We start from the raw sequence: 25691 nt of genomic DNA, 5'->3' as shown, positions 1-25691 counted from the left end.
GACGACCCCCACTGTACACAACCATGCATAATGTGCTCTACATTTGCACTAATTCCTAATTGAGTCAGCCTGCACAGTGCGACTACAGCATCTCCAGTGCCACTGAGGTTCCAACTATGGTTGATGGTAGGCAGTATTGTCGCCATGGTACCCACAGTACCTGATTGCAGCCCTTGAAATGGGGTCATAAATGGCTCACCATCCTGTCGCATAGTGGCAGAAGGGAAGCCCATGGTAACTTTGTGGTGGTGCTCTGCGGCATCCAACTGCATCCACCGGTGTCCACAGTGGCAACAGTGCCTCCAGTGCCAATAGCATCCTTGGCGCTCACAAGTAATGGATTGCATTTCTGGCACAAATGCCACGCCTAGAGTTCAGACAGTGCTTGACTGTGCCATGGACACCTGGCATGCTCGACGGCATGCAGTACCATTGATGGTACCCCAGGCACCTATAGACCACGACAGCCGGTCATTGTGTACATAGCCCCCAAAAGGCACTGATGACTCGTGAACACACTAGGCCAAAAAAGTGTCCAAAGTTTGCCAGCACTGATGGAGACAGATGTACAAAGACATATATGGTCCAAGAGTAACTGACACCCATGTTGCTTGAAAGCAGAGGCCTTGCAGCAGACACACTGCATCAGTGCCCAAAGGAACATATGACGGCCAGTGTCCTTGATGGTTCCCCTTGGCTTAGCTATGTGCCCATGGGCATCAATGCTGTGAGCTTGACGGCGTCCATGCCAGTGCCTATGGCTGATGCTAGCCTCAACAGCAGATCTGGCTCTTGGCAGCACCAACACAACTCAAAGCCCCTTGGGGCCTCCAATGCCTCATGACCCCAAGCGCCTTTGGCGCTGTACAGTGGCTCTGGCCCTCTGAGAACATCAGCGCCCATGGCACCCGATGGCTTTACGCCATCTCCGTGTCCCTTCAGGACACCTCAAAGGGGGCTCATTGGCACCCCCAATGCTTGATATACGAGGGCAACGGGCCATGGTGCACCCTGGATGCCTCAGGTCGATGGGGACCCTGGGGTTCGATGGCGCCACAACTGCCCCAGGCCCAAAACCTTTGTCAACTAAGGACTTCCACTGCACTCAAGAGTTGTCAGGACCCTTGTGCTTCAGCAGTCAACAGCAACCAGGCACTCAATGGCAATCTCTTTTGTCCCTAGCAGTAATGGTGCTCAACATCGCTGAGAGTACCCAAGAATGGCATAGCTGGCGAACATGCCTGATAGAGTGCTATGGAGGCTATGGCATCGTAGGTGGCTGATGTCGTCGAGGGTGACCATGGCACTTGATAAACAGTCTTGGTCCCTGATGCGGTCCGGACTATGACGCTAGAGAGAGATCGGTGTCGCTATTCTGCCGCATCAAGGCCCATGGTGCTCAATGACACTCAGGTTGGTGCTGTTCCTCCATGGCATCTACTGCGAATGCCGGCACCTATGGCGCAGAAGGGCTTCCGTCCCCAGCCAGAGCAATAGACAGCCTACACAGCTCTTGATGGCCCTTTCAACATCAAGAGCGTTCGTGCACCTTGATGGCACAGAGGGCACCCCAACACCTTGATAGCATCAAGTATAACCATGGCACTCGATGGCAGTCCTGGGTCACGACGTGGTCCTGACTGACCCCTCAGACCATCTGTGTGCTGGAACAGATTTTCATGGGCAAGCGATACTGGGCATGGTACTGAAGGTGCAGCAACAACGCTGCTTTCCTAGGCTCCTGCTCACCCTCTCTCACAAGGAGACTGCCCTGCCAGCACTGGCAAGCAAGAGGGGAGGTTACATCATCCAGGGCTCCTGCCCGTGGAGACTAGTTCCTTAGAATATGGGGGAAGATGAGCTCTCCCACCCACAGGTCCTCAATCCCTTCACTGTCTGCACCTCCATCAATGCCGATCGATCAGTGAAATGACATGGAACTCATGCCTGGGTAGTACTCATACAAGTCCTCAGGCTCAGTGGCCTACATGAATCACCTATGGACTGCATTCCATCAGTCGTGTCAGTACTAGACAAAGGCACAAAAACAGAGCAAGGAGAGGACACAAACTAAACTGCAGATGCATTACTTATTTATGAATAAAACTAGAGACTCTGCCAGGATGCACAATAACTAAAAGGCCTGCCATATGGCTGGCAGAAAGTTGAAAAGAGAAAAATATGCTTGAATTTTGATCAGCTAGACCCAGGACTAAGCTCAATTGAAGGAGGGAGTACTGGACTTTCACCTCAGGAGCAGCCCTAAGATACCCGTACATCTATGCAGGACTCATTGTATGGAATGTGATGCTTGCCTACCATCTGATTGAGACTGAGAATACTAGCAGGCTGTCATTATGGAAGTGATGTTAATCTCCATCTCTATCTGCTACCTGGTGTGCACATCCAATTATCTGGTCTGCATGGATGAAAATTCTCTCTTCAAAATATAAACCTTCTTTCCCAGCAAGTCAACTAGCAGATGAATGCTCTGTGGGTCAGCACTCCGTCTGGACTGAGGTTTACTCAGTTTTTGCTTTCCAATAACATGCAAGCCAAAAAGGCCCAAGGCAATAAAACACTCCCAATTAAAGCACAGTCTGTGAAATACTCTCCTCTGACACCAGAATATAAAAGATACTGAGTGGCTGCATGTCTACTAGTGTACAGGAAGTCACTACACGTACCTAGAAAACTCTGGGTCAATCCTCCATCGCAGTATAAGACAGAATTATGTCATTAAACCCCCAATATGTGGTTCTGTTGTATTTGCTTGTCAAATACTATTCATGCCTAGCAAACATCTGATTGTTAGAATGCAGCAATGTTAAGAATCTCTTGCATTACTTGACCCTGGCTCAGTGTCACTCACCAGTCTGTTCTCCTTTCCTTTTGCTTCCTTGCAGTATTTCAGTAGCTCTTTTTCCACAATGGCTGAAGTAAACTCCACCTTATCATCTTTTAAGGACTGGTAGAATCTTCCCAAGAAGGAAACACACACTAAGACAGAGAAAAACCCAGATTATTTTATTGCTACACAGAGCTCCCATCATGGTGGTTAACTAATGCTCATTTGAAACACCAATCAGCTCCCTATGAATACCATCTACCTCCTGAGTAGAGGATAGAATATCTGCAATATTACAGACATGGAATTTAAAGGATCTAAGCAATCACATTAAATGCTGAAGATCTTTTGTGCATGTTATACATAAAAGCCTTACGCATATTAAGACACTACTTAAAATAGAGAGAGAGCATACAAACTTTAGAAAAAAAGATTGTGAAAAAAAAATTTCTCTTGTTGGATTTCCATGCACTCTAGGAAGATGAGTAAAATCTCTTTCCATATGATGTAAGCAACACAAAGAATCAACAAAATCTTTCCAGAGCATAGCAGTCTATCACCTCCAGAACCCACATGATCTCGACCCACCTCTGATAAAAGAGAAAGGTGACCCCCTATATCTCCTGTTCCCAGGGGTGGGTCAGTACCCTCTCACTGAGGGGGGGGGGGGCGTCGGGAGGCACTGCCGCTCAAACCTGTGCCCTGACTGGGCTGCCTGGGACGAAAGGACTGAGACCTACCCAAAAGTAGAGCCTTCCAAGAAGCTGCTGAATGAACACAATTCTTTACTCAGACTACGGGGATACCACAGGGATCCTCATTGTCTCCCATACTCTTCAATATATAACTTTTACCACTTTGTCAAATTACTATCATCACTAAACGGACAATTTAGAGTTTATGCGGATGATATACAGCTATTCATTCCTTATAAATCGTCATGGTCGGATACCTTTTCAATGATTCAACTCTGTTAAAGCAATCGAGCAATGGATGGCCCACAATTGTTTAAAATTAAATATAAAGAAAACCAAAATCATATTCCTCAGTTATATAGAAAATCCTAGCAATGCGCCTCCTGCAAATATCACAATTACTAAACTTGCACGAAACCTAGGTGTTTGGATAGATTCCAGCTTATTAACCCAACATATATCAAAAGTAGTTAAGAACTTTTTTTAAATTACATGTCTTAAAACCAACAACTATGCCCTTTGCTCTTCTTTCGTGACTATCAGTGCTCCAAGCACTGATATTTTCTGGTTTAGATTATTGCAATGGATTATTTTTGGGCCTACGTGATACTGTAATTAGACCCTTGCAGCTGATCCAGAATTTAGCCGCAAGACTTCTTACTGGTACTCCTAAGAAACATCACATTTCTCCCATTCTGCAAGAATTACACTGGCTACCAGTCAAATTTAGGATTCAGTACAAAATAGCCATGATAATACACTCGTTATTAAATAACTCAGACTATCTGGTTATGCTCGACCCTGCGGCTTTACAAACCCACTAGAAAGCTCAGATCTGCCTCAAAAAATTTATTAGAAATACCAACTGTTAGAATGGCTGCATTAAATGTCACTAGACAAAGAGCCTTTTCGGTTGCTGGCCCTATTTTGTGGAACTCCTTACTGAATCCTTTAAGACTAATATCAAATAAGTCTGAATTTAAGAAAGCATTAAAAACCTAATTTTTTTTTAAGGAAGCATTCGGAAGTAGTGGCTCCTCATAACACCTCTCATATCATGAGGGACATTAAAAAAAAAAATTCTCCATAATTATCTGACTGTTAAGTTTATATCTATATATTTTCTTACCTGTCCTAGTTTTGTTACAATAATGGTAATGAATCTATAGTATTTAACGATAGTTTATAAATCCTTAGGATTTTTTATACTGATCACATAATGAATTGTATTTTTTTTCATTTCTAACTGTACTTTATTCATTTTTACCAACATTTAATTTTTTATTTTATTGCCATTAGTTAATTTTACTTTAATCTATTTATGATTGTAAACCGCTTTGATCAATTTTTGTATTGGTAAAACTGTATATAAATATTTTAAGTAAACAAACAAGGCACCTGCTTTTTATCTTCTGGTAACGGAGGAACCTGGGACTCACCCACTTATTGGCCATTTTTTCCCCCAACTCACTCCCAAACAGTGATCCTTTAAAGGGCAATTTTGTAAGATTAGACTGACATTGTATCGGCCAATCAATTCCTCAGCCATAGCCGAAGCCTGGCCACTCACTGCCAGTTTCATCACTGTCCTGGAATTCAAAACAGATTCATCAACTTCCTGAAAGAGAAGCAGGCAAGTGCGAGCCACCAGAGAGCAGCAAGATGCTATCTGCAAATTAATTGCCATCATCTCAAAGACCTGCTTAAGGATAGTCTCAATTCTCCTATCCTGAGCATCCTTCAATGCTGTGCCTCCTTCTACAAGGATAGTTATCCACTTGGTGACAGTACACACCAATGCATCCACTTTCGGAAAGCGCAACTGCTCTCGCACCACCAAACCCAAGGGGTTCGGTGTTTCCAAGGCTCATCAATCTTTAAAATTAGCTTCTGGGGCTATCCATTCAAGATCAATCAATTCTTGAATTGCATCCATAATGGGGAAGAAACTATGCTTTACACAAAAATTAATGTTGAGATTACTTACCTGGTAATCTTGTTTTCCTTAGTGTTGACAGATGGACTCAGGACAAATGGGATAGTATCCGCGTGCTAGCAGTTGGAGATGGATCTGACGTCAGCACGGGGGCGTGTATATATCCCCACAGGAAGCGCAGCTGTTCAGTAATCTTCCTTGCAAAAGCTGTTATGGATGTGTGTACTGACGCTCAATGAAAGGTAAAGAAAAAAAAGTGAAAACAGGCCTCCCCTGACCGATTGACAGAGGCTGGAGACCGCCAGCCTTCCCAACCGGAAGGCGTGGATATTGGCAGAGTGTACGCTCTTAGGAAAACAAAGGTCAAAGGCTTACCTGGAATCAGTGAAAACCCATGTACACAGGCAGCTGGGCGGGATGCTGAGTCCATCTGTCTACACTAAGGAAAACAAGATTACCAGGTAAGTAATCTCAACATTTCCTGGCGTGTAGCCAGATGGACTCAGGACAAATGGGATGTACCAAAGCTTTACACCCCGCCTGGGCGGGAGGCTGCCTGAGGACCATGCAGTACCGCCCTCGCAAAAGCAGAGTCCTCCCTGGCCTGGACATCCAGATGGTAGAACCGAGAAAAGGTATGGAGGGAGGACCATGTCGCCGCTTTACAGATGTCCGCCGGCGACAGCATCCGGGATTCAGCCCAAGACGCCGCTTGGGCTCTGGTAGAATGAGCCTTAACCTGTAGAGGCGGAGCCTTCCCAGCCGCCACGTAGGCGGCTCTGACAACGTCTTTAATCCAGCGGGCAATGGTGGGCCGAGAGGCCGCTTCACCTTGCTTCTTCCCGCTGTGTAGGACGAACAGATGGTCTGTCTTCCGCAGGTCTTGAGTCATTGTCAGATACCTGGGCAGCAATCTGCCGATGTCGAGATGGCGTAATAAACGGCCTTCTTCAGATTTCTTCAAACCTACCGTGGTAGGCAAGGATATGGTTTGGTTAAGATGAAATTGTGAAACCACTTTAGGGAGAAAGGAGGGAACCGTCCGAAGATGGATAGACTCCGAAGAGATACGTAGAAAGGGATCACGGCAGGACAGCGCTTTTAGTTCAGAGATGCGGCGTGCGGAGCATACGGCCAGCAGGAATACCAACTTCAGGGTTAGAGACCGTAGAGACAAGCCCCGAAGGGGTCGGAAGGTGGATCCCGCAAGGAAATCCAGAACCAGATTAAGGTTCCATAAGGGTATAGGCCACTTTAGTGGCGGACGAATATGCTTGACGCCTTGCAGGAAACGAGAAACATCAGGGTGCTTGGCGATAGTCTTGCCACCTCTCCTGGGCCCATAGCACGATAGTGCCGCTACCTGAACCTTGATGGAGCTGAGGGAGAGACCCTTCTGAAGCCCATCCTGCAGGAAATCCAACACAATAGGAATAGTGGCGGCATGTGGACTGGTGCCATGAGAGTCGCACCATGCTTCAAAAATTCTCCAGACCCGTACGTAGGTGAGGGATGTGGAAAACTTGCGAGCCCGGAGGAGTGTATTAATCACAGGCCCCGAGTAACCCTTTTTCTTCAGTCGAGCCCTCTCAATGGCCAGACTGTAAGAGAGAACTGAGCTGGATCCTCGTGCAGAATGGGACCTTGACGTAGGTGGTCCCGGAGAGGAGGCAGGGGGAGAGGCTCCCCTGCCAGCAGGCGTCTGAGGTCCGCGTACCAGGGTCTTCTTGGCCAGTCCGGGGCCACCAGAAGAACTAGGCCCTGGTGTGACCGAATCCTGTGGATGAGGGCACCCAGTAGAGGCCACGGGGGAAAGGCATATAGAAGAGTCCCCGGAGGCCACGGCTGGACCAGAGCATCGATGCCGTGCGAGCACGGGTCGCGTCTGCGGCTGAAGTATCTGGGTACCTGAGCATTGGACTTGTCTGCCAGTAAATCCATGGCCGGGATCCCCCAGTGATCGACAATCATCTGGAAAGCTGTGGGGGACAGCTGCCACTCGCCTGGATTCAGGCTTCCCCTGCTGAGGAAGTCTGCTGTGGTATTGTCCTTCCCGGCAATGTGGACGGCGGAGATGTCCCGCAGATTCGCCTCTGCCCAAACCATGAGTGGGGCAATTTCTAGAGATACCTTTCGGCTTCTGGTTCCGCCCTGACGGTTGATGTAGGCCACCGTGGTGGCGTTGTCGGACATCACTCTGACAGCTCTGTGCCGCAGCCGTGGAGCGAAACGAAGGCAGGCCAGTCTGACTGCCCGGGCTTCCAGGCGATTGATGTTCCATGTGGACTCCTCCCTGTTCCAGCGTCCTTGCGCGGTGAGTTCTTCGCAATGTGCTCCCCAGCCGCTTAGGCTGGCATCCGTGGTGAGCAAGATCCACGTGGGCGAGGACATCCGCGACCACCTGCTCAGGTGGTCGGACCGCAACCACCACCGCAGCTGGGTCCGAACATGGACCGGTAGAGGGAGGTGCGTGGAATAGGCTCGGTGATGGGGGCTCCAGCGAGAGAGCAGGGAATGCTGTAGTGGTCTCATATGGGCTCGTGCCCAAGGCACCACGTCCAGAGTGGAGGCCATGAGACCCAGAACTTGCAGATAATCCCAAGCTAACGGCCGACTGGTTCCCAACAGATACTGGATACGCTGCCGAAGTTTCAACTGTCTCTTGGTCGTAAGACTGACCGTGTCCGCCCGAGTGTCGAACCGTACCCCCAGATATTCTATGGACTGGGAAGGCTGTAGGCAGCTCTTGCTGAGGTTGATGACCCAGCCCAAGCTTTCCAGAAGGGCGATCACCCTGTCGGTTGTCCGCAGGCTCTCCACTCAGGATTTCGCCCTGATCAACCAGTCGTCTAGGTAGGGATGGACCAAGATCCCGTCCCGCCTGAGTGCCGCCGCCACAACCACGATCACCTTGGTGAATGTCCTTGGGGAGGTGGCCAACCCGAAGGGGAGAGCTCGAAACTGGAAGTGGCGGTCCAGAACCTTGAAGCGTAGGAAGCGCTGATGATCTGGATGTATCGGAATATGAAGATAGGCTTCGGACAGGTCTAATGCCGTGAGGAACTCTCCGGGCTGGACTGCGGCTTTGACGGAGAGCAGAGTTTCCATGCGAAACCTCGGTACCCGTAAGTACCGATTGAGGGATTTGAGGTCCAGCACAGGCCGAAAAGTGCCCCCTTTCTTGGGTACTATGAAATAAATGGAATAGTGTCCAGAATTCACTTCCCAGGCAGGCACTGGGAGGATGGCGTTCAAGGTCAGGAGCCTCGTCAGGGTGGCCTCCAATGCTGCCTTCTTGAGCGGGGAACATGAAGACTCCACAAACTTGTCCGGAGGAAGATGATGAAAGTCCAGATAATACCCCTCTCGGATAACTGCAAGGACCCACTGGTCTGACGTGATCTCGACCCATCTGGGGTAGAAGAGGGTCAACCTGCCCCCTATGGCTTCGTCCCCCAGATGAATCGGCAAATTCTCATTGTGGGATGCGACCGGGACCCCCGCCCGGCCCGTTCCCCCGTTTGCGCAGCCTGGACCGAAAGGACTGATTCCTGGCCGGAGGACGCGGCGTCTGGTAGCGCCCTCTATATGGAACAAATCGCTGTGAGCTCCTGCCCCTGGAGGGCCGTGGACCGGAGCGCTGTCCCCTCCTGGACCGGTCTTCTGGTAGGCGAGGCACAGGAGAGGCACCCCAGGTAGCGACTAGCTTATCAAGGTCACTGTCAAACAGAAACGAGCCCTGAAAAGGCAATTTGATGAGGCGAGACTTTGAAGGTGTATCAGCGGACCATGGCTGGATCCATAGGTGTCTCCTGGCGGCCACGGAAGACGAGATCCCCTTAGCCGTGGTTCGAACCAAATCCGATGCGGCATCGGTGAGGAAGGAAAGAGCGGGCTCCATGTCAGCCGCCGGAGCGTTGTTCCGGACCTGAGACAAGCAGGCACGAGTGACCACCGTGCAACAGGCCGCAATCCTCAAAGAAAGAGCTGCCACCTCAAAATTTTGCTTCAGAATGGCGCCCATCCGCCTGTCATGGGGCTCCCTGAGGGCCATACCCCCTTCCACAGGAATGGTAGTGCGCTTGACCACAGCGCTAATTAAGGCGTCCACCTGAGGGCATGCCAGGAGGTCCTGGAGAGCCGGTGCCAATGGGTACATGCCTTTCAGGGCCCGGCCCCCTTGAAATGAGGCCGCTGGTGCTGCCCATTCCAAATCAATGAGTTGCTGAGCTGCCTGCAAGAAAGGAAAATGGCGGGCTGTAGGACGAAGACCTTCCAGCAGGGGGTTCTGCGCAGAAGGAATCGAAGCACTGGGTCCAGTGATATCCAACTCCGCCAGACACTGAGACACGAGGTCCGAGAGGTCCTCCTTAGGGAAAAAGCGCCACATAGTCCTATATGGCGCAATCCCCGGGGGAGGTCCCCTTCGTCCGGGAGTTCGGACTCGTCCGGTGAAACCTCCTGGTCCGAGTGATCGGGACTGTCCAATAACGGGAGCTCCCGCTCCCGAGAAGGCTGCGAGGGTCCAGGAACAGGATCCCTAGAGGCTGCCATCATGGCGGCAGCCGCAGCATGCGCCGTAGACGCCGCCACCGCAGGAACCGCAGCAACCGCCGGAAGAACAGGCGCAGCAAGGACCGTAGGGGCAGGACGCGAAGCCGTCTGCATCTGGACAAAGGCATGAATTCCCTGAAAAAGATCCACCCAGGAAATGGAAGCAGCCTCAAAACGCCGGGGTACAAGATCCCCCGGGATTCCTGAGCGGTCGAGACTGCCTCCCAAATCCGGGGTAGCCGCAGGTGAACTGTCAAAAAACTGCGGCTGAGATTTGTCCTGGCCGGAGGGTCCCCCGGCCGCCGCACATTGGGTACACAGGGAGTCGGGGTCAGTACCGCGCGTGGCACGAAGGTGGCATGCAGAGCAGAGGCCCAGAGCTGAAACGTCTAGGGCAAGCGGCGGCGCAGCTGCGGCCGCGAGCTGATCCATGAGCAAAATATAGCAAGCGTGCGCTTCTTATGCGACAGCAATAGGCGCAGGCTAGAACAGGCGCACAATAGCAATAGGATGCGGCAGCAATAGGCGCTGAATAGAGCAAGCGCACAATATTTATTTATTATTTATTTCTTTTGTATACCGACATTCGATCGAGATATCACATCGGTTTCCAGATAACTAAAGGAATAGGGTGGTAACAGCCCTATTTTACATTATAACATGGTATTAAATAGATATAAGAATATTTTACATTATAACATGGTAATAAATATAACAAGTTGTAACAGAACTAACAGGAGTACATGGAACATTAGACTATAGTATATAACATATGTACATAAATGGCTTGTTGATGAGGATAAATTATGGTAAGGAGAGCAGGGAGTGTAGAGGGGGGAGGGGAGAGGAAGGGATGTGTGGGAGGAAGGTAGTGATAGGGAGGGAAAGGGTGGTGGGAGATGCTTGTGTAGGGAGGGAAAGGTGTGGGGCGAGATGCTTGTGGAGGGGGCATGGAGTGGATGGTGCGATTGGGCGGGTTATGTGTCGGGTGGGAAAGCTTTTAAAAATAGCCATGTTTTGAGGTGTTTTTTGAAGACTTGCAGTGAAGGTTCGTTTCTGAGACAGGTGGGGAGGGTGTTCCATAAGGTGGGGCCCGCTATTGTTATGGCTCGTTTGCGGGTGACGTTGAGGTGTGCAGCTTTGAGATTGGGGACGGCTAGGAGTCCAGTGTTGGTGGATCTGAGAGTTCTTTGAGTGGGGTAAGGTTGTATTCCGTTGTTTAGCCAGTCCATTTTGTTGTTTATTTTTTTGTGCATGAGGGTGAGGGTTTTATACTGGATTCTTTGTGTAATGGGTAGCCAGTGGAGTTCTTTGAGCGTGGGTGTGATGTGAGGGGATTTTTTGTTGTTAGAGATGATTCTGGCGGCAGCGTTCTGTAGAACTTGGAGGGGTTTGATGTGTATTTCTGGTAGTCCGAGGAGGAGGGAGTTGCAGTAGTCGAGTCTTGACAAGATAATTGATTGGAGGACTGTTCTGAAATCGTGCTCTTGGAGAAGGGGTTTGAGTTTTTTTTAGTGTCTGCAGTTTGAAGAATCCATCTTTGATTGTATTGGAGATGTGTCGTTTAAAGTTGAGTTGGCTGTCAATTGTTACGCCTAGGTTTCTTGTGGAAGGCAAGCGGCAGCAATAGGCGCTGAGCAAAACAAGCGCACAATAGCAATAGTAAGCGGCAGAAATAGGCGCTGAGCAAAACAAGCGCACAATAGCAATAGTAAGCGGCAGCAATAGGCGCTGAGTAGAAACAGGCGCACAATAGCAAGAGTATGCGACAGCAATAGGCGCTGAAAATAACAGGCGCACAATAGCAACAGGCTGTGGCAGCAAGAGGCGCTGAGTAGAACAGGCACACAATAGCAACAGTGTGCGGCCGCAATAGGCGCCGAGCAGAATAGGCGCACAATACTAAGCAGGTAGCAAGATACACCTAAATGGCAGTCAATAGACATACAGCAGCAATATGCGGCACATACTCACAGTGGCAGCCAATAAGCAAGAACAAGGAGGAAAGAAAGCCGCGCCCATTACAGGCGCGGAATACCTGAGTAAGGCCACAAATGGCGTCCTCCACGGCTTGCCACGCCGCCGGTCCTCTAGATAGCGGAGACCTGGGTGAAGAGACGTACGCCTTACCAAATCTTCAGCGCTGCCGGGCAGGATCACAGGCGGTCTCCGGCTGCGAGGGGAAAGGGCCGATACCTTTCACCGCCGCGGTTGAGGCACTGCACCCGCTACCTCGTCCACGCCGGGAGCGAGGGCCTCGGCGGGACCGAGGACTTTCACCTCCGGGGGACCACGGCAGTCACCCCGGGAAGCTCAACTGGGGGGCACGGCCAGAACGGCCCCTGAGGAGCGCGGGGCTCAAAAAGGTGTTGAAGAAAGGTAAAGTAGAATCTAGAAGAGAAGAAAACAAAAATGAAAGTAGTCTTGGAAAGCACGCTGAACCAGCGTGCAGGCACTCCAAACTGCTTTGGAGACGGAAATTACTGAACAGCTGCGCTTCCTGTGGGGATATATACACGCCCTCGTGCTGACGTCAGATCCGTCTCCAACTGCTAGCACGCAGATACTATCCCATTTGTCCTGAGTCCATCTGGCTACACGCCAGGAAAAATGGGATTTTTTTTTCTATGCCTCAGACATGGAATCAATACCTGACACAGCATCTTCAGTGTCTGGGACATCAGAGCTGGTAACTCCCCTATGAAAGAAACATTGTTCTATCTGGTTCCAATCCCAAAGGAATTTTCCCATCCTCCAGGGAGTAATGATCGGCTTCATCATCCATGCCATCCGTATCCCTATCAGGGTGACCCACAGCAGGTCTAGACTTACTGACACTTGCCCACAACCTGCTATCCTGATTTTGTGTTTGGCCGGAGCCACAGACTATGCTTGAAGAAAGGACTGCAACCCTTGAAAAAATTCCACCCAAGAAAGGGCAGAAGGATCCATACCAAAACTAGGGGGCGTTGATGGCGCAGGCAGCATGATTGGCTCAAGCGTTCCTCGGTGATACTACTACTATTCGGAGTGCCTCATTCTGCCCACAAAAGGAGGGCCAAGGAGCGCTTGGCCTCTGAGACCACACCGGTTCCTCCGACTGTGCGCCCCGATGGACGCCCATGTCTGTCGAGGACGGAGAACAGGGGTGAGAGCTCGCTGAGCGGAAGAGAAGCCTACCTCCGCTCTTGAGCTAATGACATCACTTTCCCCCGGAGAGAGATCGCCACCAGCCAGCTGTGAGACTTCAGCAGGAGCGAGGGGGATAAGGGTTGCTGGATGAAAGCAATCAGCTGGAACTCCACCCAAGGCACGCAAACCTGCAGGAGATTCCTGCGGTGCAGCAAGTTAACACACAGGGCTGGAGAAACTTCCATGAGTGGCAGGGCCAGGGCCTGGAGAGAATTTGACTGAGGTGTCTTCCCTATAATTTAAAACCCTGGTAAAGACCACAAATTTTCTCCTTGGAAACTATAAGGGAAGCAATTAATGATATGAATAGAAACATGGAGATGCAAGTCGGCTGGCTGTTGAAATCTGTGAAAGAAATAAAAGTCAGAGTGGATAAAATAGAAGAAGCTGGTCAAACGAAAAAAAAAAAAAAAGTTGAACTGTAAAATTGGAATTGGGGAAAGTTACTGATTTACAACAGGCCCTAATTAAAGAAAATCATTCGCTACAGTTTAAAATTGTGAACATGGAAAAGTTTTCTAGGGTTAAAAATATCCGTTGCAGTAATTTTCCAAAGTTGCTAATGACCTCACCGACTGAGTTGTGACGGAGATATTTAATGGAGGCGTTGAAAATAGCTGAGTCAATACTACCAATTATATTTAAGATCTACTATTTCCCACCAATGAAGACAGATACTAAGGGAAAACAATGAAGGCATGCAGGAATTACAACCAGTGGAAACACCGAATATCGATATTTCTGCAGTTTTGGAAGGTTCTGACAGTAATCTGACGAGACCATCAACAGTGATTGTGACTTTTTTTTTTTTTTTTTAATTGGAGTCTGATAAAGACTGGGTATTTAAAAAATATTTCTCAAATCGATCAGAGTTGTTTTTGAATTGTAGAATTCAAATGTTTCTGGATCTGTCTAGGCAGTCCCAAAAACATAGGCGACAATTTATATTGCTTAAACCAAAACTGGTCCAATTAGGAATGTTTTCATATTAAAATTTCCATGTAAATGCCTAATAAAAACAGAGAAGTATCATATGTATTTTTTCAGCCATCTCAGTTAGATTTTAGTTAACAGGGATAGACCACAGTTTAGTTCTTCACCAGGCCTTGAATGACGCGCTCTTCAAATGGAATTTAAATCTCTGAAAGTTAAGCTGTCCTATAACTATATTTCCTTGGGTTACTTTAAGAGTTTTCTTTAGGTTGTGTAATCTTGGATTTTTGGGGGCTTTTAAGACAGGTGTGTAAGATGGGTTTTCCTTGATATATGGTTAAACTATATGAAAAAATATATAACTGTACCACCTGTATTTCCACTCAAGTAATGTTACTTGATAACTATGCTTGTAAAATGTATAAACAGAAAAAAAACCCAGGGGACATTGGTCCTGTGCCCAAGTTGCCTTCCCCCAACGACAAACCAGTTAGGGGAGCCCCAAAACCTGGTGAAGCCTCTGGCGGTTCCCTCTCCGGTCCCATTCCCGCATCATGTTGGGAAGAGCTGGGCTTAGCAAAATCAGTTGGGAGACAACTCTCTCTGAGCCTCCAAGCAGCACTGACACAAGTTAGATGGGATGCCAGGCTGTGATGCCCGAATATGGCAAGCAGCACAAAGGATAAGGCGCTTAGGCTTTTTTTTTTTTTTTTTTCGCTACCAGCACCATGGATAACACCTGATAGAATGCTACCAAAAGCATCTTTACTTATCGAGTTTTATATACTGCCGTTCAGTTTCGCCATCACAACAGTTTACAACTGTGGGCCTAGCTGCACGCCCCCACAAGCGAGACCAGGTAGAGATCTCAAAAAACAAGCTCAGGCCAATAAGTGCACACTATGGACACCCAAATGTAGGCATCCAATGTGCAGTCCAGGTAGGCACCCACCTGAGCGACCAACCAGGCATGCAAGCGCGAACAGATGTCAGACACTGTTTCGTAGCAAATTTGTGAATTAAAAAAAAAAAAAAAGCACGCGATTTGTAATGTCAGTTACTCACTTCCCCAGCTTTCAAGATGGAAGATGAGAGTTCCGGTATTGATCCCTGAATGGGTGATGGTTAGTTTAATGTACATGTCTGGGGGTTTGTGTCCCCTAGACAGTTATGTGATTCTGATCAATAATACAAAGTATGTTTTATGGAGACTTGGAGGGGGGGGGGGAGGGGATTTATGGCATCTTTTACATATGTACCAGATGTATTGGATAATGTCCTATATTACATGTTGAAATGTTCTCTTGTATTTAAAGCTTTAATTCAATAAACAATCCATGTTTAAAAAAAAAAAAAAAGTACATGAACACCATTGCGGCCTACTACGCAGCATCTAAGCGAAGCCTAAAAGCTGGGCCTAGGCAAAAAGGCTACTCAGACCAAGTTGCCATGACTGCCCAAGCTCCCTGGAGATGGAAATGGATGCCGGAATCGGCGCGCCAAGCTGGTAGATGAGAAGGGGAATGGAATCCCTAAAATTAACTCCTTTTTCTATATTTACTCTTTACCTGAGCTCAGCCTGTCCTGGCCAAGTACAGAGTCAGTTGCCGGCTGCGAGGGGAAAGGGCAAAGGCCTTCCTGCACCCGCTACCCTCTCAGTTGGTCTCTCTACAGCTATGTCCATGCTGGAAAACCAGCTACCGGACCGAGGCACTCTATCGAGGGAAGGATCCACAGATATCACCTCAGGAAAACTCGATGGAGAAAGGGACCATAAAGATATCACCACAGGAGAGTGGGGTGAATTAAATTTTCCTTCTTTTTCTTTCTAAACTTACTTTATTTTTAGCAACCCCCAGTAGGGAGCTGCACGTTCACCATCTGCTGGAGACTGAGAATATTGGCAGGCTGTCAATGCAGGGGTATTGTAGTGGAGGCCCTGCTGTCCCTACCCAGCTACTGAGGCAAAGTAAGAGAGCAAGACAGAGGAAACCAAAGTATTAGAAACAATCCTGCAGTACTAGATGTCTTAGGTTCCCCTTTGCTGAGGCAGGGTGGCATGGAGGTGGGAGGAATCAAGCCCAAAGGCTCTGGGGTCCTAGAGAACCAGCAGGGAGGGCCAAGTGTGACGTACATTGAGAAGAAGCTGAAGGGGGGAGGGGTGGATTATGGAGAGGAAACAGAACCAGAGCTGATGGAAGTACAAGAGAAGCAGCCTTCCAGCGTGAGAGGCAGAGAGAAGCAAGTTTGCTTACCGTAAACGGTGTTTCCGTAGATAGCAGGATGAATTAGCCATGCTATCATGGGAACCGTCAGTCAGGCCTGGGAGCTTCCTAACTGATATCAGAGCTTTGCTCTGAGGCTGTGCGTGGTTTCCCGCGCTAACGACTCTGCTCAGTCTGTGATAAAGCAAGCGTGGTCGTAGAGTTGATGTTGACTGATCAGGGAGGTGGGTGGGTCAGCATGGCTAATTCATCCTATCTACGGAAACACCGTTTTTCGGTAAGCAAACTTGTTTTTTCCCGTCGATAGCAGGGCTGAATTAGCCATGATGTCCTAAGAACATGCCATACTGGGTCAGACCAAGGGTCCATCAAGCCCAGCATCCCGTTTCCAACAGTGGCCAATCCAGGCCATAAGAACCCGGCAAGTACCCAAAAACTAAGTCTATTCCATGTTACCGTTGCTAGTAATAGCAGTTATCTAAGTCAACTTAATTAATAGCAGGTAATGGACTTCTCCTCCAAGAACTTATCCAATCCTTTTTTAAACACAACTATACTAACTGCACTAACCATATCTTCCGCAAATTCCAGAGTTTAATTGTGCGTTGAGTGAAAAAGAACTTTCTCCGATTAGTTTTAAATGTGCCACATGCTAACTTCATGGAGGGTCCCCTAGTCTATTATCTGAAAGAGTAAAAAACCGATTCACATTTACCCGTTCTAGAGCTCATGATTTTTGTTTGAAACATTTATTATTTGAATAAAGCTTACAACATAACGGCCCAGTGATGTTGGTACAGTTAACATCATGGGACAAGTGACAAGAGAACGAATAAAAGACATAGGTTCTCAACCCCTTCCCCCCCCCCCCCACATTGTACAAACCAGAACAGCCACCCATAAGTCCATACTGTGTGTCCTAGCACCACATACAAGTTAGGCCAGGGTCTGGATCCAGTAAGTCAGTCATTGAGAATCAAACTCCTGGATCTGTGCGGTAGGGCCTGGACGTACGGATCCCATATCGACAAAAACATCCGGTGTTGTAGAGGAGAGCAACGAGCGTTCAAATCATCCATGCGCATCATATGGTGGAGATGGTTCCGCCAGGCCCAATAGGAAGGGGCATCTGGATCCCTCCAATGTAATATCACTTTTTTGCGCACTAAACAGGCTTTCACGACGAATAAGCAGGAACCAGTGCCTTTAATCAGCAGCGGAGGAAAATGTTCAAACAGAAAAAATAGCGGGAACAAGGGAAGAGAGAACCCCATTAAGTTTTTGATATAATTTGCAATAAGACCTCAGAATCGTCTGATAAGAGGGCAGGCCAAAAAAGAATGAGATAAAGGTAAGCAAGCTACAGGCACGCTAACACACAAGTCGGAGGAAGAAATTTGCAAGCGGTACACAATATGAGCCGACATATGCCCTTCATAAAAGTTTGTATTGCATTTCCCTATAGTACATACTAGCTGCTAGTTGGGACGCTCGTTTAAAGCAGGCCTTAAGGATAGGGACAGAAAGAACAAACACCCCATCTCCATTCCATCTAGCCACAAGTATCGAATATGGGTCTTATCGTATAAGTTTTTTGAGAATTTTATAACAAGAAAGGAGGGAGGCTGCGACCTGTCAAACAAAAATAAGGCATCCAAAGAGTGAAAAACTCTAGGATGCATGGATTTGGGAGACAAGGATTTAATATAATGTTGAATCTGGAGGTAGGGAAATACCTGGGTCAGCTGCAACTGATACATTGCTTGCATGTCAGTGAACAATATTTGACCTTCCACATTAAGTAAATGACCCAACCAAGTAATACCTTTAGACTCCCACAAGCAAAACCCCGCTGTCTGAGAGCCCGGTGGAAAATCCAGGTTTCCCGTAATGGGTAGCAGATAAGAACACATCCATGGTATCTGCAACATCTTGGTGACCACTTGCCATGTTTTCCGAAGAGACGCTATCGAGGGAGATAGTCAAAAAGGTCGGAAGTTTGTCTGAGGGTGACTGCAGTACAAATTTCAAATCCAAGGGAGTGACCAACCCTAACGTAGGGCCATTGGTTCACGAGCCAGTCTCTAATAAGGCATAAATTCCCAGCCAAGTTATATGCACCCAAATCTGGCATTCCCAGCCCCCCTTCCCCCCACCTCTCCTGCAAGCCAGACAGAGGTATTCTAGCTTTCCCACCTTTCCACAAGTAGGTGTGCACCGCTTTATCCAAATTTACCAGATCTTTGCATGTAAAAGAAAGGGGTACATTTTGCAAAATGTAAAGCCACTTCGGGAGGAGAACCACCTTAAACAAGTTCACTCGACCTCCTAATGAGAGAGGCAAAGCCTTCCAAGTATGCAGCCTTTCCAGGGAATTCTGAATCAAGGGTGGGACATTACATTTATATAGAAGATCTGGAGAACAGGGAAGCATAATCCCCAAATATTGGATGGACCCCTTAGCCCACTGCAAAGGAAAGGTCTCATCACATTGCTCCTGAAGAGAGTCTGGAAACGCCAAGGCCTCCGATTTGTCCATGTTAAGGCGGAGGCCGGAGAAAAGTCCAAACTCCCAAAGTAATTGCATCAGAGCTGGGAGGGAACGAGCGGGGTCCATCAAAAAGGCCAAAAAATGTCATCTGCAAAGGCCGCATACTTAAACATCCTTCTGCAGCTTTACCCCCCCCCCCCTCCCCCTTATTGCCTGGGCACACTGTATTGCCAAAAGAAGGGGCTCAAGCTGCAGCAAAAATAAAAGGGGAGATAGTGGACAGCCTTGCCTCGTACCCCGGGAGACAGAGAATGTCTCAGATTGTGAGCGATTAGCAACAATAAGGGCAGAAGGATCATGATATAACAATTGAACAGCATCATAAAAAATGGCCATTAAACCCCATTGCTTGCAAAATATGAAATAGGTATTTCCACTCCACCCTTTCAAATGCTTTTTCAGCATCAAAACTGATCACCAGATAGGGGGAAATCTGTTGGCCTACACATAGCCATAACCGCCAGGATCTTCCGAATATTAGTCAGGGCATAGTGATGTCGGACAAAGCCCACCTGTCCTGGCCCATCAAGGAAGGCAGAACTGCCACCAATCGATCTGCCATAATTTTGGCTAGTAATTTCTGATCAAAATTAAGTAATGATATAGGATGATACGAGGCCGGGGTATGAGGATCCTTCCCTGGTTTTGCAATAAGAGTATTATGAGCAGTATTAACATGTGCTGGGAAGGAGCCTGTTCGTATTAGCCCTGAAAAAGTATGGGCCAGTAAGGGTCCCAAGGGGTCTACCAGACACTTATAAAATTCAGCCATAAAGCCGTCGGGACCCGGGGCTTTAAAACGCTTAGCCTGCTGGATAGCCAATTGGACCTCCTCAACCCCAAGTAGACGATTCAGCCATTCACCTTTGTGTCTGACAGGCAGGGTAAGTCAATTCGGGCACAAAAGCGTTCACATGCTTCATCCCAACCGTCAGTAGCGTAAAGATCAGAGTAAAATTGAACTGGGCCAGAATAGTCGAGATGGGGTTCAGATAGCCGCAATATGCCGTGGGCTACGAGCCGCTCTAATTAAGTTAGCCAATAATTTCCCCGATTTATTGCTAAACTGGTATAATCTGTAATGGTAATAGAGAATGCTCTTTTTAGCCCTTTGATGGATTAATGAATTTAAGGCCCATTGGAGAGTAAGGTAATTCTCTGTTTGAGATAGAATTAAAACGTGCCAATCGTTCCTTAGCATGCCTCAATTGAGTGCTCAGGGCCAGAAGACGCTTGTCCAATACCTTGTGCCTATGAACTACATAAGAAATGATGCCCCCCCCTTAGGACAGCTTTATCGGCATACCAAGAGAGGACCGGTGCTTTTCTCGATGCTCGGCCCGGTCCTTCTCCGGCACAAAGAATGAGGATGCGATGCCTTTCAGCACGAAGATGTCAGTGACTGGCGGTCACCAGTGTCTCAATGGTATTGAGACATCAATGGCGACTGAGTCAATGATGAAGACTGCTTTCAACTCTGTGCACTCTGGGCTGGAGTAGACGGGGGTCAAGCGCTTAGATTTAAATAGGTGTTCCATTTTCTCTAAGCGGACCCGGTGGCCCTTCGGGCGCAACTGGTGCACAGCTGGACATCACGGGAAGGCCCCAAGCATAAAATGCAGACATCAAGCGGGTCCGTAATGGACAGTCCTCGGATACTCAGGGCACTTCCAAAAAGCGGTCGCCATTTTTTGAAAAATAAACGTGGTATGCGGTCTGTAGTTGTCTGGCATCGATGAGAGTACCGTTGGGTACAGACCGCAAACAACGAGGTATAAACTTATCAATGCTAGCGGATGTCGGTCGATGGGGGGACCCCGGGATGGGGAAACGTTTTGAAAAGTTCCGTGAGGAAAAATGTTGTGAGGAATTCTCACAGAGCTCCTGAAAACCACGAGGCAACTGCTGCGTGGGGAAAAAAAAAAGAGAGACTGAAGGAGGACCCCTGCTGGATGCAGGGTTGGTGGCATGCTCAGTGAGCCAGTCAAAGTTCTAGAAACTTTGACAAGAGTGTTCTGTGATAGGGCTCTATCCTGATGATGTCACCCAAATGTGAGGACTACCATCCTGCTTGTCCTGGGAGAATTACTGTTTAAGTTACGTGCCACGTGTTCTGTATAATCTGTAAGAGGCATAGTGTGTTATCAAGAAGTCCACTATAGAGTTACAGTCTATTCTGGTGATTATTGATTGGAACACTGTGTGAAATTTCATAGGCTCAAGCACTGGTTTGAGATGTAATAACCGTGGTTTAGCAAAAGAAGATTTAACAGATTTAATTTGTGGTCTCTTGGAACGTGATGAATCTAGTAGAAAACCTAAATTTCACACAGATTAAAAGATGTTTATAACAATTGAAGGGGTATCCAACATATAGAAATTCTGATTCTAAGTAATTTCCTATCATCAATACTGAGAGAATTATGATGTAACTACCGTACTTCTAATTGCTGATAGGTATGCGGTAGTAAAGTAAAATGTGATCTGCCAAGATGATTTAAGTTGGAAAAAGAATTGTATATCATCTGCATAGACTTTGTAAGAAACATTCACTGTTAATAATCTACATGGGGTGCTATTAGATATTAAAACAGGTTTTGCTGAAAGGGCAGAACTCAGATGTTTTCCATGAACATAGTATAACAAAATGCAACTTCTCAGTGTATTCAGATTTATTGGACTATTACAGAGACTAGTTTGTAAAGGCAAGAAAGCAAAATATGATTCACCATATCAAAAGCTGATGAAATGTTGAGTAAGATTAACATATACTTTGTCCCAGTGTGTGTGTGTGTCTCAGTACTGTGGTGTTCACGAATCCAAACTGATGCTGACCATATATTGCAGGAGGAACTTGCAAGATTGGGAGTCCATATGGCAGATGAAATATAATGTGGATAAGTGCAAGGTGATGCATATAGGGAAAAATAACTCATGTTACACGTTGTCCGGTTCCACATTAGGAGTTACTACCTAGGAAAAAAGATCTGGGCATCAGTTATTACATTGAAATCGTTAGCTCAGTATGCTGTAGCAGTCAAAAAAGCAAACAATGTTAGGAATTATTAGGAAGGGAAGGACAAATAAAACAGAGGATGTCATAATGCCTCTCTCTCCATAGTTAGACCATACTTTGAATACTGTGTGCAGTTCTGGTCACTGCATCTCAAAAAAAAAAAAAAATAGATTAAGTTGCACTGGAGAAAATACAGAGACGGGCAAACAAAATGATAAAGGGCATGGAACAGTTCCCCTATGAAGAAAGACTAAAGAAGTTAGTGCGGTTCAGCTTGGAGAAGAGATGCCTGGGGGATATGAGAGGTCTATAAAATCATAAAAGGACTTGAACGATTAAATGTGAATCAGTTACTCTTTTGGATAATACAAGGGCTAGGGGGCACTGCATGAAGTTTGCAAGTAGCACACTTAAAACAAAATCATAGAAAGTTCTTTCATGCAACACATAATTAAGCTCTGGAATTCATAGCCAGAGGATGTAGTTAAGGCAGTTAGTGTAGCTGGGTTTAAAAAAGGTTTGGATAAGTTCCTGGAGGAGAAGTCCATTAACTATCAATAGAGAATAGCCACTGCTTGTTGCCAGCATTAACACATGGGATCTATTTAATGTTTGTGTACTTGCCAGATACTTGTGACTTGGATTGGCCACTGTTGGAAACAGGATACTGGGCTTAATGGACCTTTGGGTCTGACCCAGTATGGCATTTATGTTCTTATTGAATTATCAAACTCAAAGTTGTTTTAACATGGCATTTTCAGTCACTGTTTCCAAGAAAGGGAGAGATGATATGGGACGGTAGTTTGAGAAGTTTTGTGTTGGCAGATGGCTTTTTCAGGATAGTAAGTACAGAGGTTCACTTTAGAATACATGGCATTTCGGTATCAGGCTTTCGACTTAACTGGGAAATGTCAGAGATCCTAAATATTAATATCTCCCACTCCTTAGAATTATTACTTAAAGCAAATTTCCGCTTTAAATGGGCCCAAAATAACTTAAAATATTTAGGGGTGTTTATTAATGCATCTCAAGACTATTTAAATTTAACTATGATAAATTGTGGTCTGCGATTCTTAAAGATCTAGAGAAGTGGAACAGGTATAGCATATCATGGCTAGGCAGAATTGCTACTGTCAAAATGACAATCCTACCCAAATTGTTATACCTCTTTCAGCCACTACCGATCGACATTCCACGACAAAGGTTAGCTCAATTGCAGAAGAGACTGTTGACATATATATGGGGAGGAAAACGACCAAGAATCGCTCGCCACACTCTTTATAAATCTAGAAAGCAGGGCGGCTTCGGTGTTCCCAATTTAGAAAGATACTTTTTGGCGGCCCGATTTAAAACGATCATTGATTGGCACAGACGGACCATTCCGAAACCCTGGATTAATTTGGTGATCTGCCTCTGTCTAGTCTACTTTGGCAGCCCAGGAAGACTTGGACTGTGTACCCTGAGGATGTTCTCCCCCCAACTATGTTACTATCTTTATGGCTCTGGACAGCCAGGAAATACCTATTTCTTGAGAATCGGGAATACCATCACTGTACTTACCTATATGCTAATAAGGACTTTCTCCCTGGACATGAGAACTTGGCATTTCAGAGGTGGGGTATTAGAGTATGGAAGCATATTTGGGGGCCTAAAGGTCTCCTTTCTTTTACTGATCTGCAACTAAAATATAATCGAGGGGTCAGACCTCATTTTATAATTTGCAATTACATCATTTTGCACAGTTTACCTCGATTAGTGGGCATTTACAGCAAGGAAAGTCTGAGTTTGAGAAATTGTCAAAAAGCAGATTTTACTACTAAATAGTTATCCATGCTGTATACCATGTTGGGAAAGGAATCATTTTTGAAATCTAAATCTATGTTAGCATGGGAACATGATTTACATACCACATTTTCTCAACAGGAATGGGAGGGGATTTTCACATGTATGGGTAAGGGGTTAATTGTGTCCTCTTAATTGAGAATTTGCTAAAGTTGCTATTTTGCTGGCACTATTATCCAACCCGTTTGCATCGAATGACGATAAATCTCAGACCAGTGTTGGAGGGGATGCCATGACACGGGCAGTTTCTTCCACATGTGGTAGGAATGCCCCATGCTTTGTACGTTATGGGCTGCTATCGAATCATGGATTCAAGGGCTGTGTGGTGTTACGGCAGACCTGCTTCCGCAGCATGCATTACTTGGCATACCCATGATTCAGGGTAAAGCAAGTTATAATAGATTAGTAAATTATATTTGTACAGCCACTAGGATTGAAATTGCAAAGAAATGGAAATCCTCTCAGCTACCGTAACCTGTTGAAGTGCAAGATAAATTGGGACACATTTATGTGCTTGTGGAGATTACAGCACGGACCAGGAAGCAACTTAGGCGATTCCAGGGCATTTGGAAAGTGTATTGTTTATGGTAGGAGAATCTCTACAATACCAAAGAACATTGAGGTATACTCATCACCTCTCCTAAGGTAAATCTGTTCACAGAAATCAATCTGTAGCAAGACTAATTATCACTCAACCACCGTTGTATCACTACAAGCTTAAGGAGGAGGGGATATATTTTGGGTCATGCTTTATAATATGAAAAGGCCAAGACACATGGCTTACTGAATTTTTTTTTCTTTCAATGTTATTTACACACTGCCATACGAATTCGCTTGCTGATACATGCCCGGTTTTGGATACATGTATAAAGGGTGTTCTGGTTAAATATCATGTATTTGTTATGGGTTGCAGCTCCTGTTCACATGTCATATTGTGAATAGTGGTCAAAGATTTGGTAGCGGAGATTCAATGCCAAGATGTGCAGTCATGCATCTGGAATGCGGTAATCCAAAAGAACTGTATATGTCTGGGGGTGGGGGTCAAAAACTGATGTGCACGGACCAAGAGAGATCTTGGGGCGATAGCATCTGGTGATCTGAAGATGGTGAAGCAATGTGACAAGGCGATAGCTAAAGCCAGAAAGAAGAATACTGAGCTGTATAGAGAGAAGAATAACCGATAAGGGGGAAAAAAAAAAAAAAAAAAAAAAGAGTGGAGATGTCCTTGTACAGGTCTCACCTGGAGCACAGTGTTCAGTTTTGGAGCCCTTATCTCAAAAAGGATAGAGATCAGATGGAGGCATTCCAGAGAAGGGTGACCAAAATGGTGTGGGATTAGTATCAGAAGACTTATGAGGAGAAGCTAAAGGATCTGAATATGTATATCCTAGAAGAGAGGAAGTGCAGGGGAGATATGATGTAGGCATTTAAGTACCTCAAAAGGTTTTTTTGGGTTTTTTTTTAAACTAACTCCTCTTTCCGGCGCATAAACATGCTGAATAAACAGAACAAGTCTTAGTATACACAGTCCAACTTACAGAAGCTACCAGATAATGTAGAGAGACATTTACCTAAAGGGTTTTAATGACACACAAATGTCAAACCTTTTCTGTTGAAAAGAAATCAGTAGAACCAGGGATCATAAAATGAAACTCCAGGAATTAGTTTTTCCACAGACAGGGTGGTAGATGCCTGAAATGCCCTTCCAGAGAAGGTGGTGAAGACAAAAACAATGAAAGAATTCAAAAAGGGTATAGGATAAACACTGGATCACTAAAAGCTAGAGAATTGAAATGAAGAAGAGAGTGCATGGGGATAACTTGCTGTTACGGCAATTACTACCCTTAACCAATAAGCTTTGATGCAAGGCCAATTTTGCTTTCGCTTCAGTGGCAGGGG

At 46.5% G+C, this 25691-nt stretch overlaps 1 protein-coding gene across 3 annotated transcripts in view; it reads right to left on the bottom strand.

Annotated features, from left to right (window-relative positions):
- MANF (mesencephalic astrocyte derived neurotrophic factor) overlaps window positions 1-25691 on the bottom strand; it is a 62785-nt gene that overhangs the window by 31296 nt on the left and 5798 nt on the right. For all 3 annotated transcript variants that reach the window (XM_029599547.1, XM_029599545.1, XM_029599546.1), the window contains exon 2: window positions 2873-3000. In XM_029599547.1, the coding sequence (XP_029455407.1) occupies window positions 2873-3000 (128 nt within the window). The remainder of the gene's footprint in view (window positions 1-2872; window positions 3001-25691) is intronic.

Source organism: Rhinatrema bivittatum, chromosome 4 (assembly GCF_901001135.1).
Source record: "Rhinatrema bivittatum chromosome 4, aRhiBiv1.1, whole genome shotgun sequence".
NCBI classification, from domain to species: domain Eukaryota; kingdom Metazoa; phylum Chordata; class Amphibia; order Gymnophiona; family Rhinatrematidae; genus Rhinatrema; species Rhinatrema bivittatum.
This window is presented reverse-complemented; position numbering and strand designations above follow the sequence as displayed.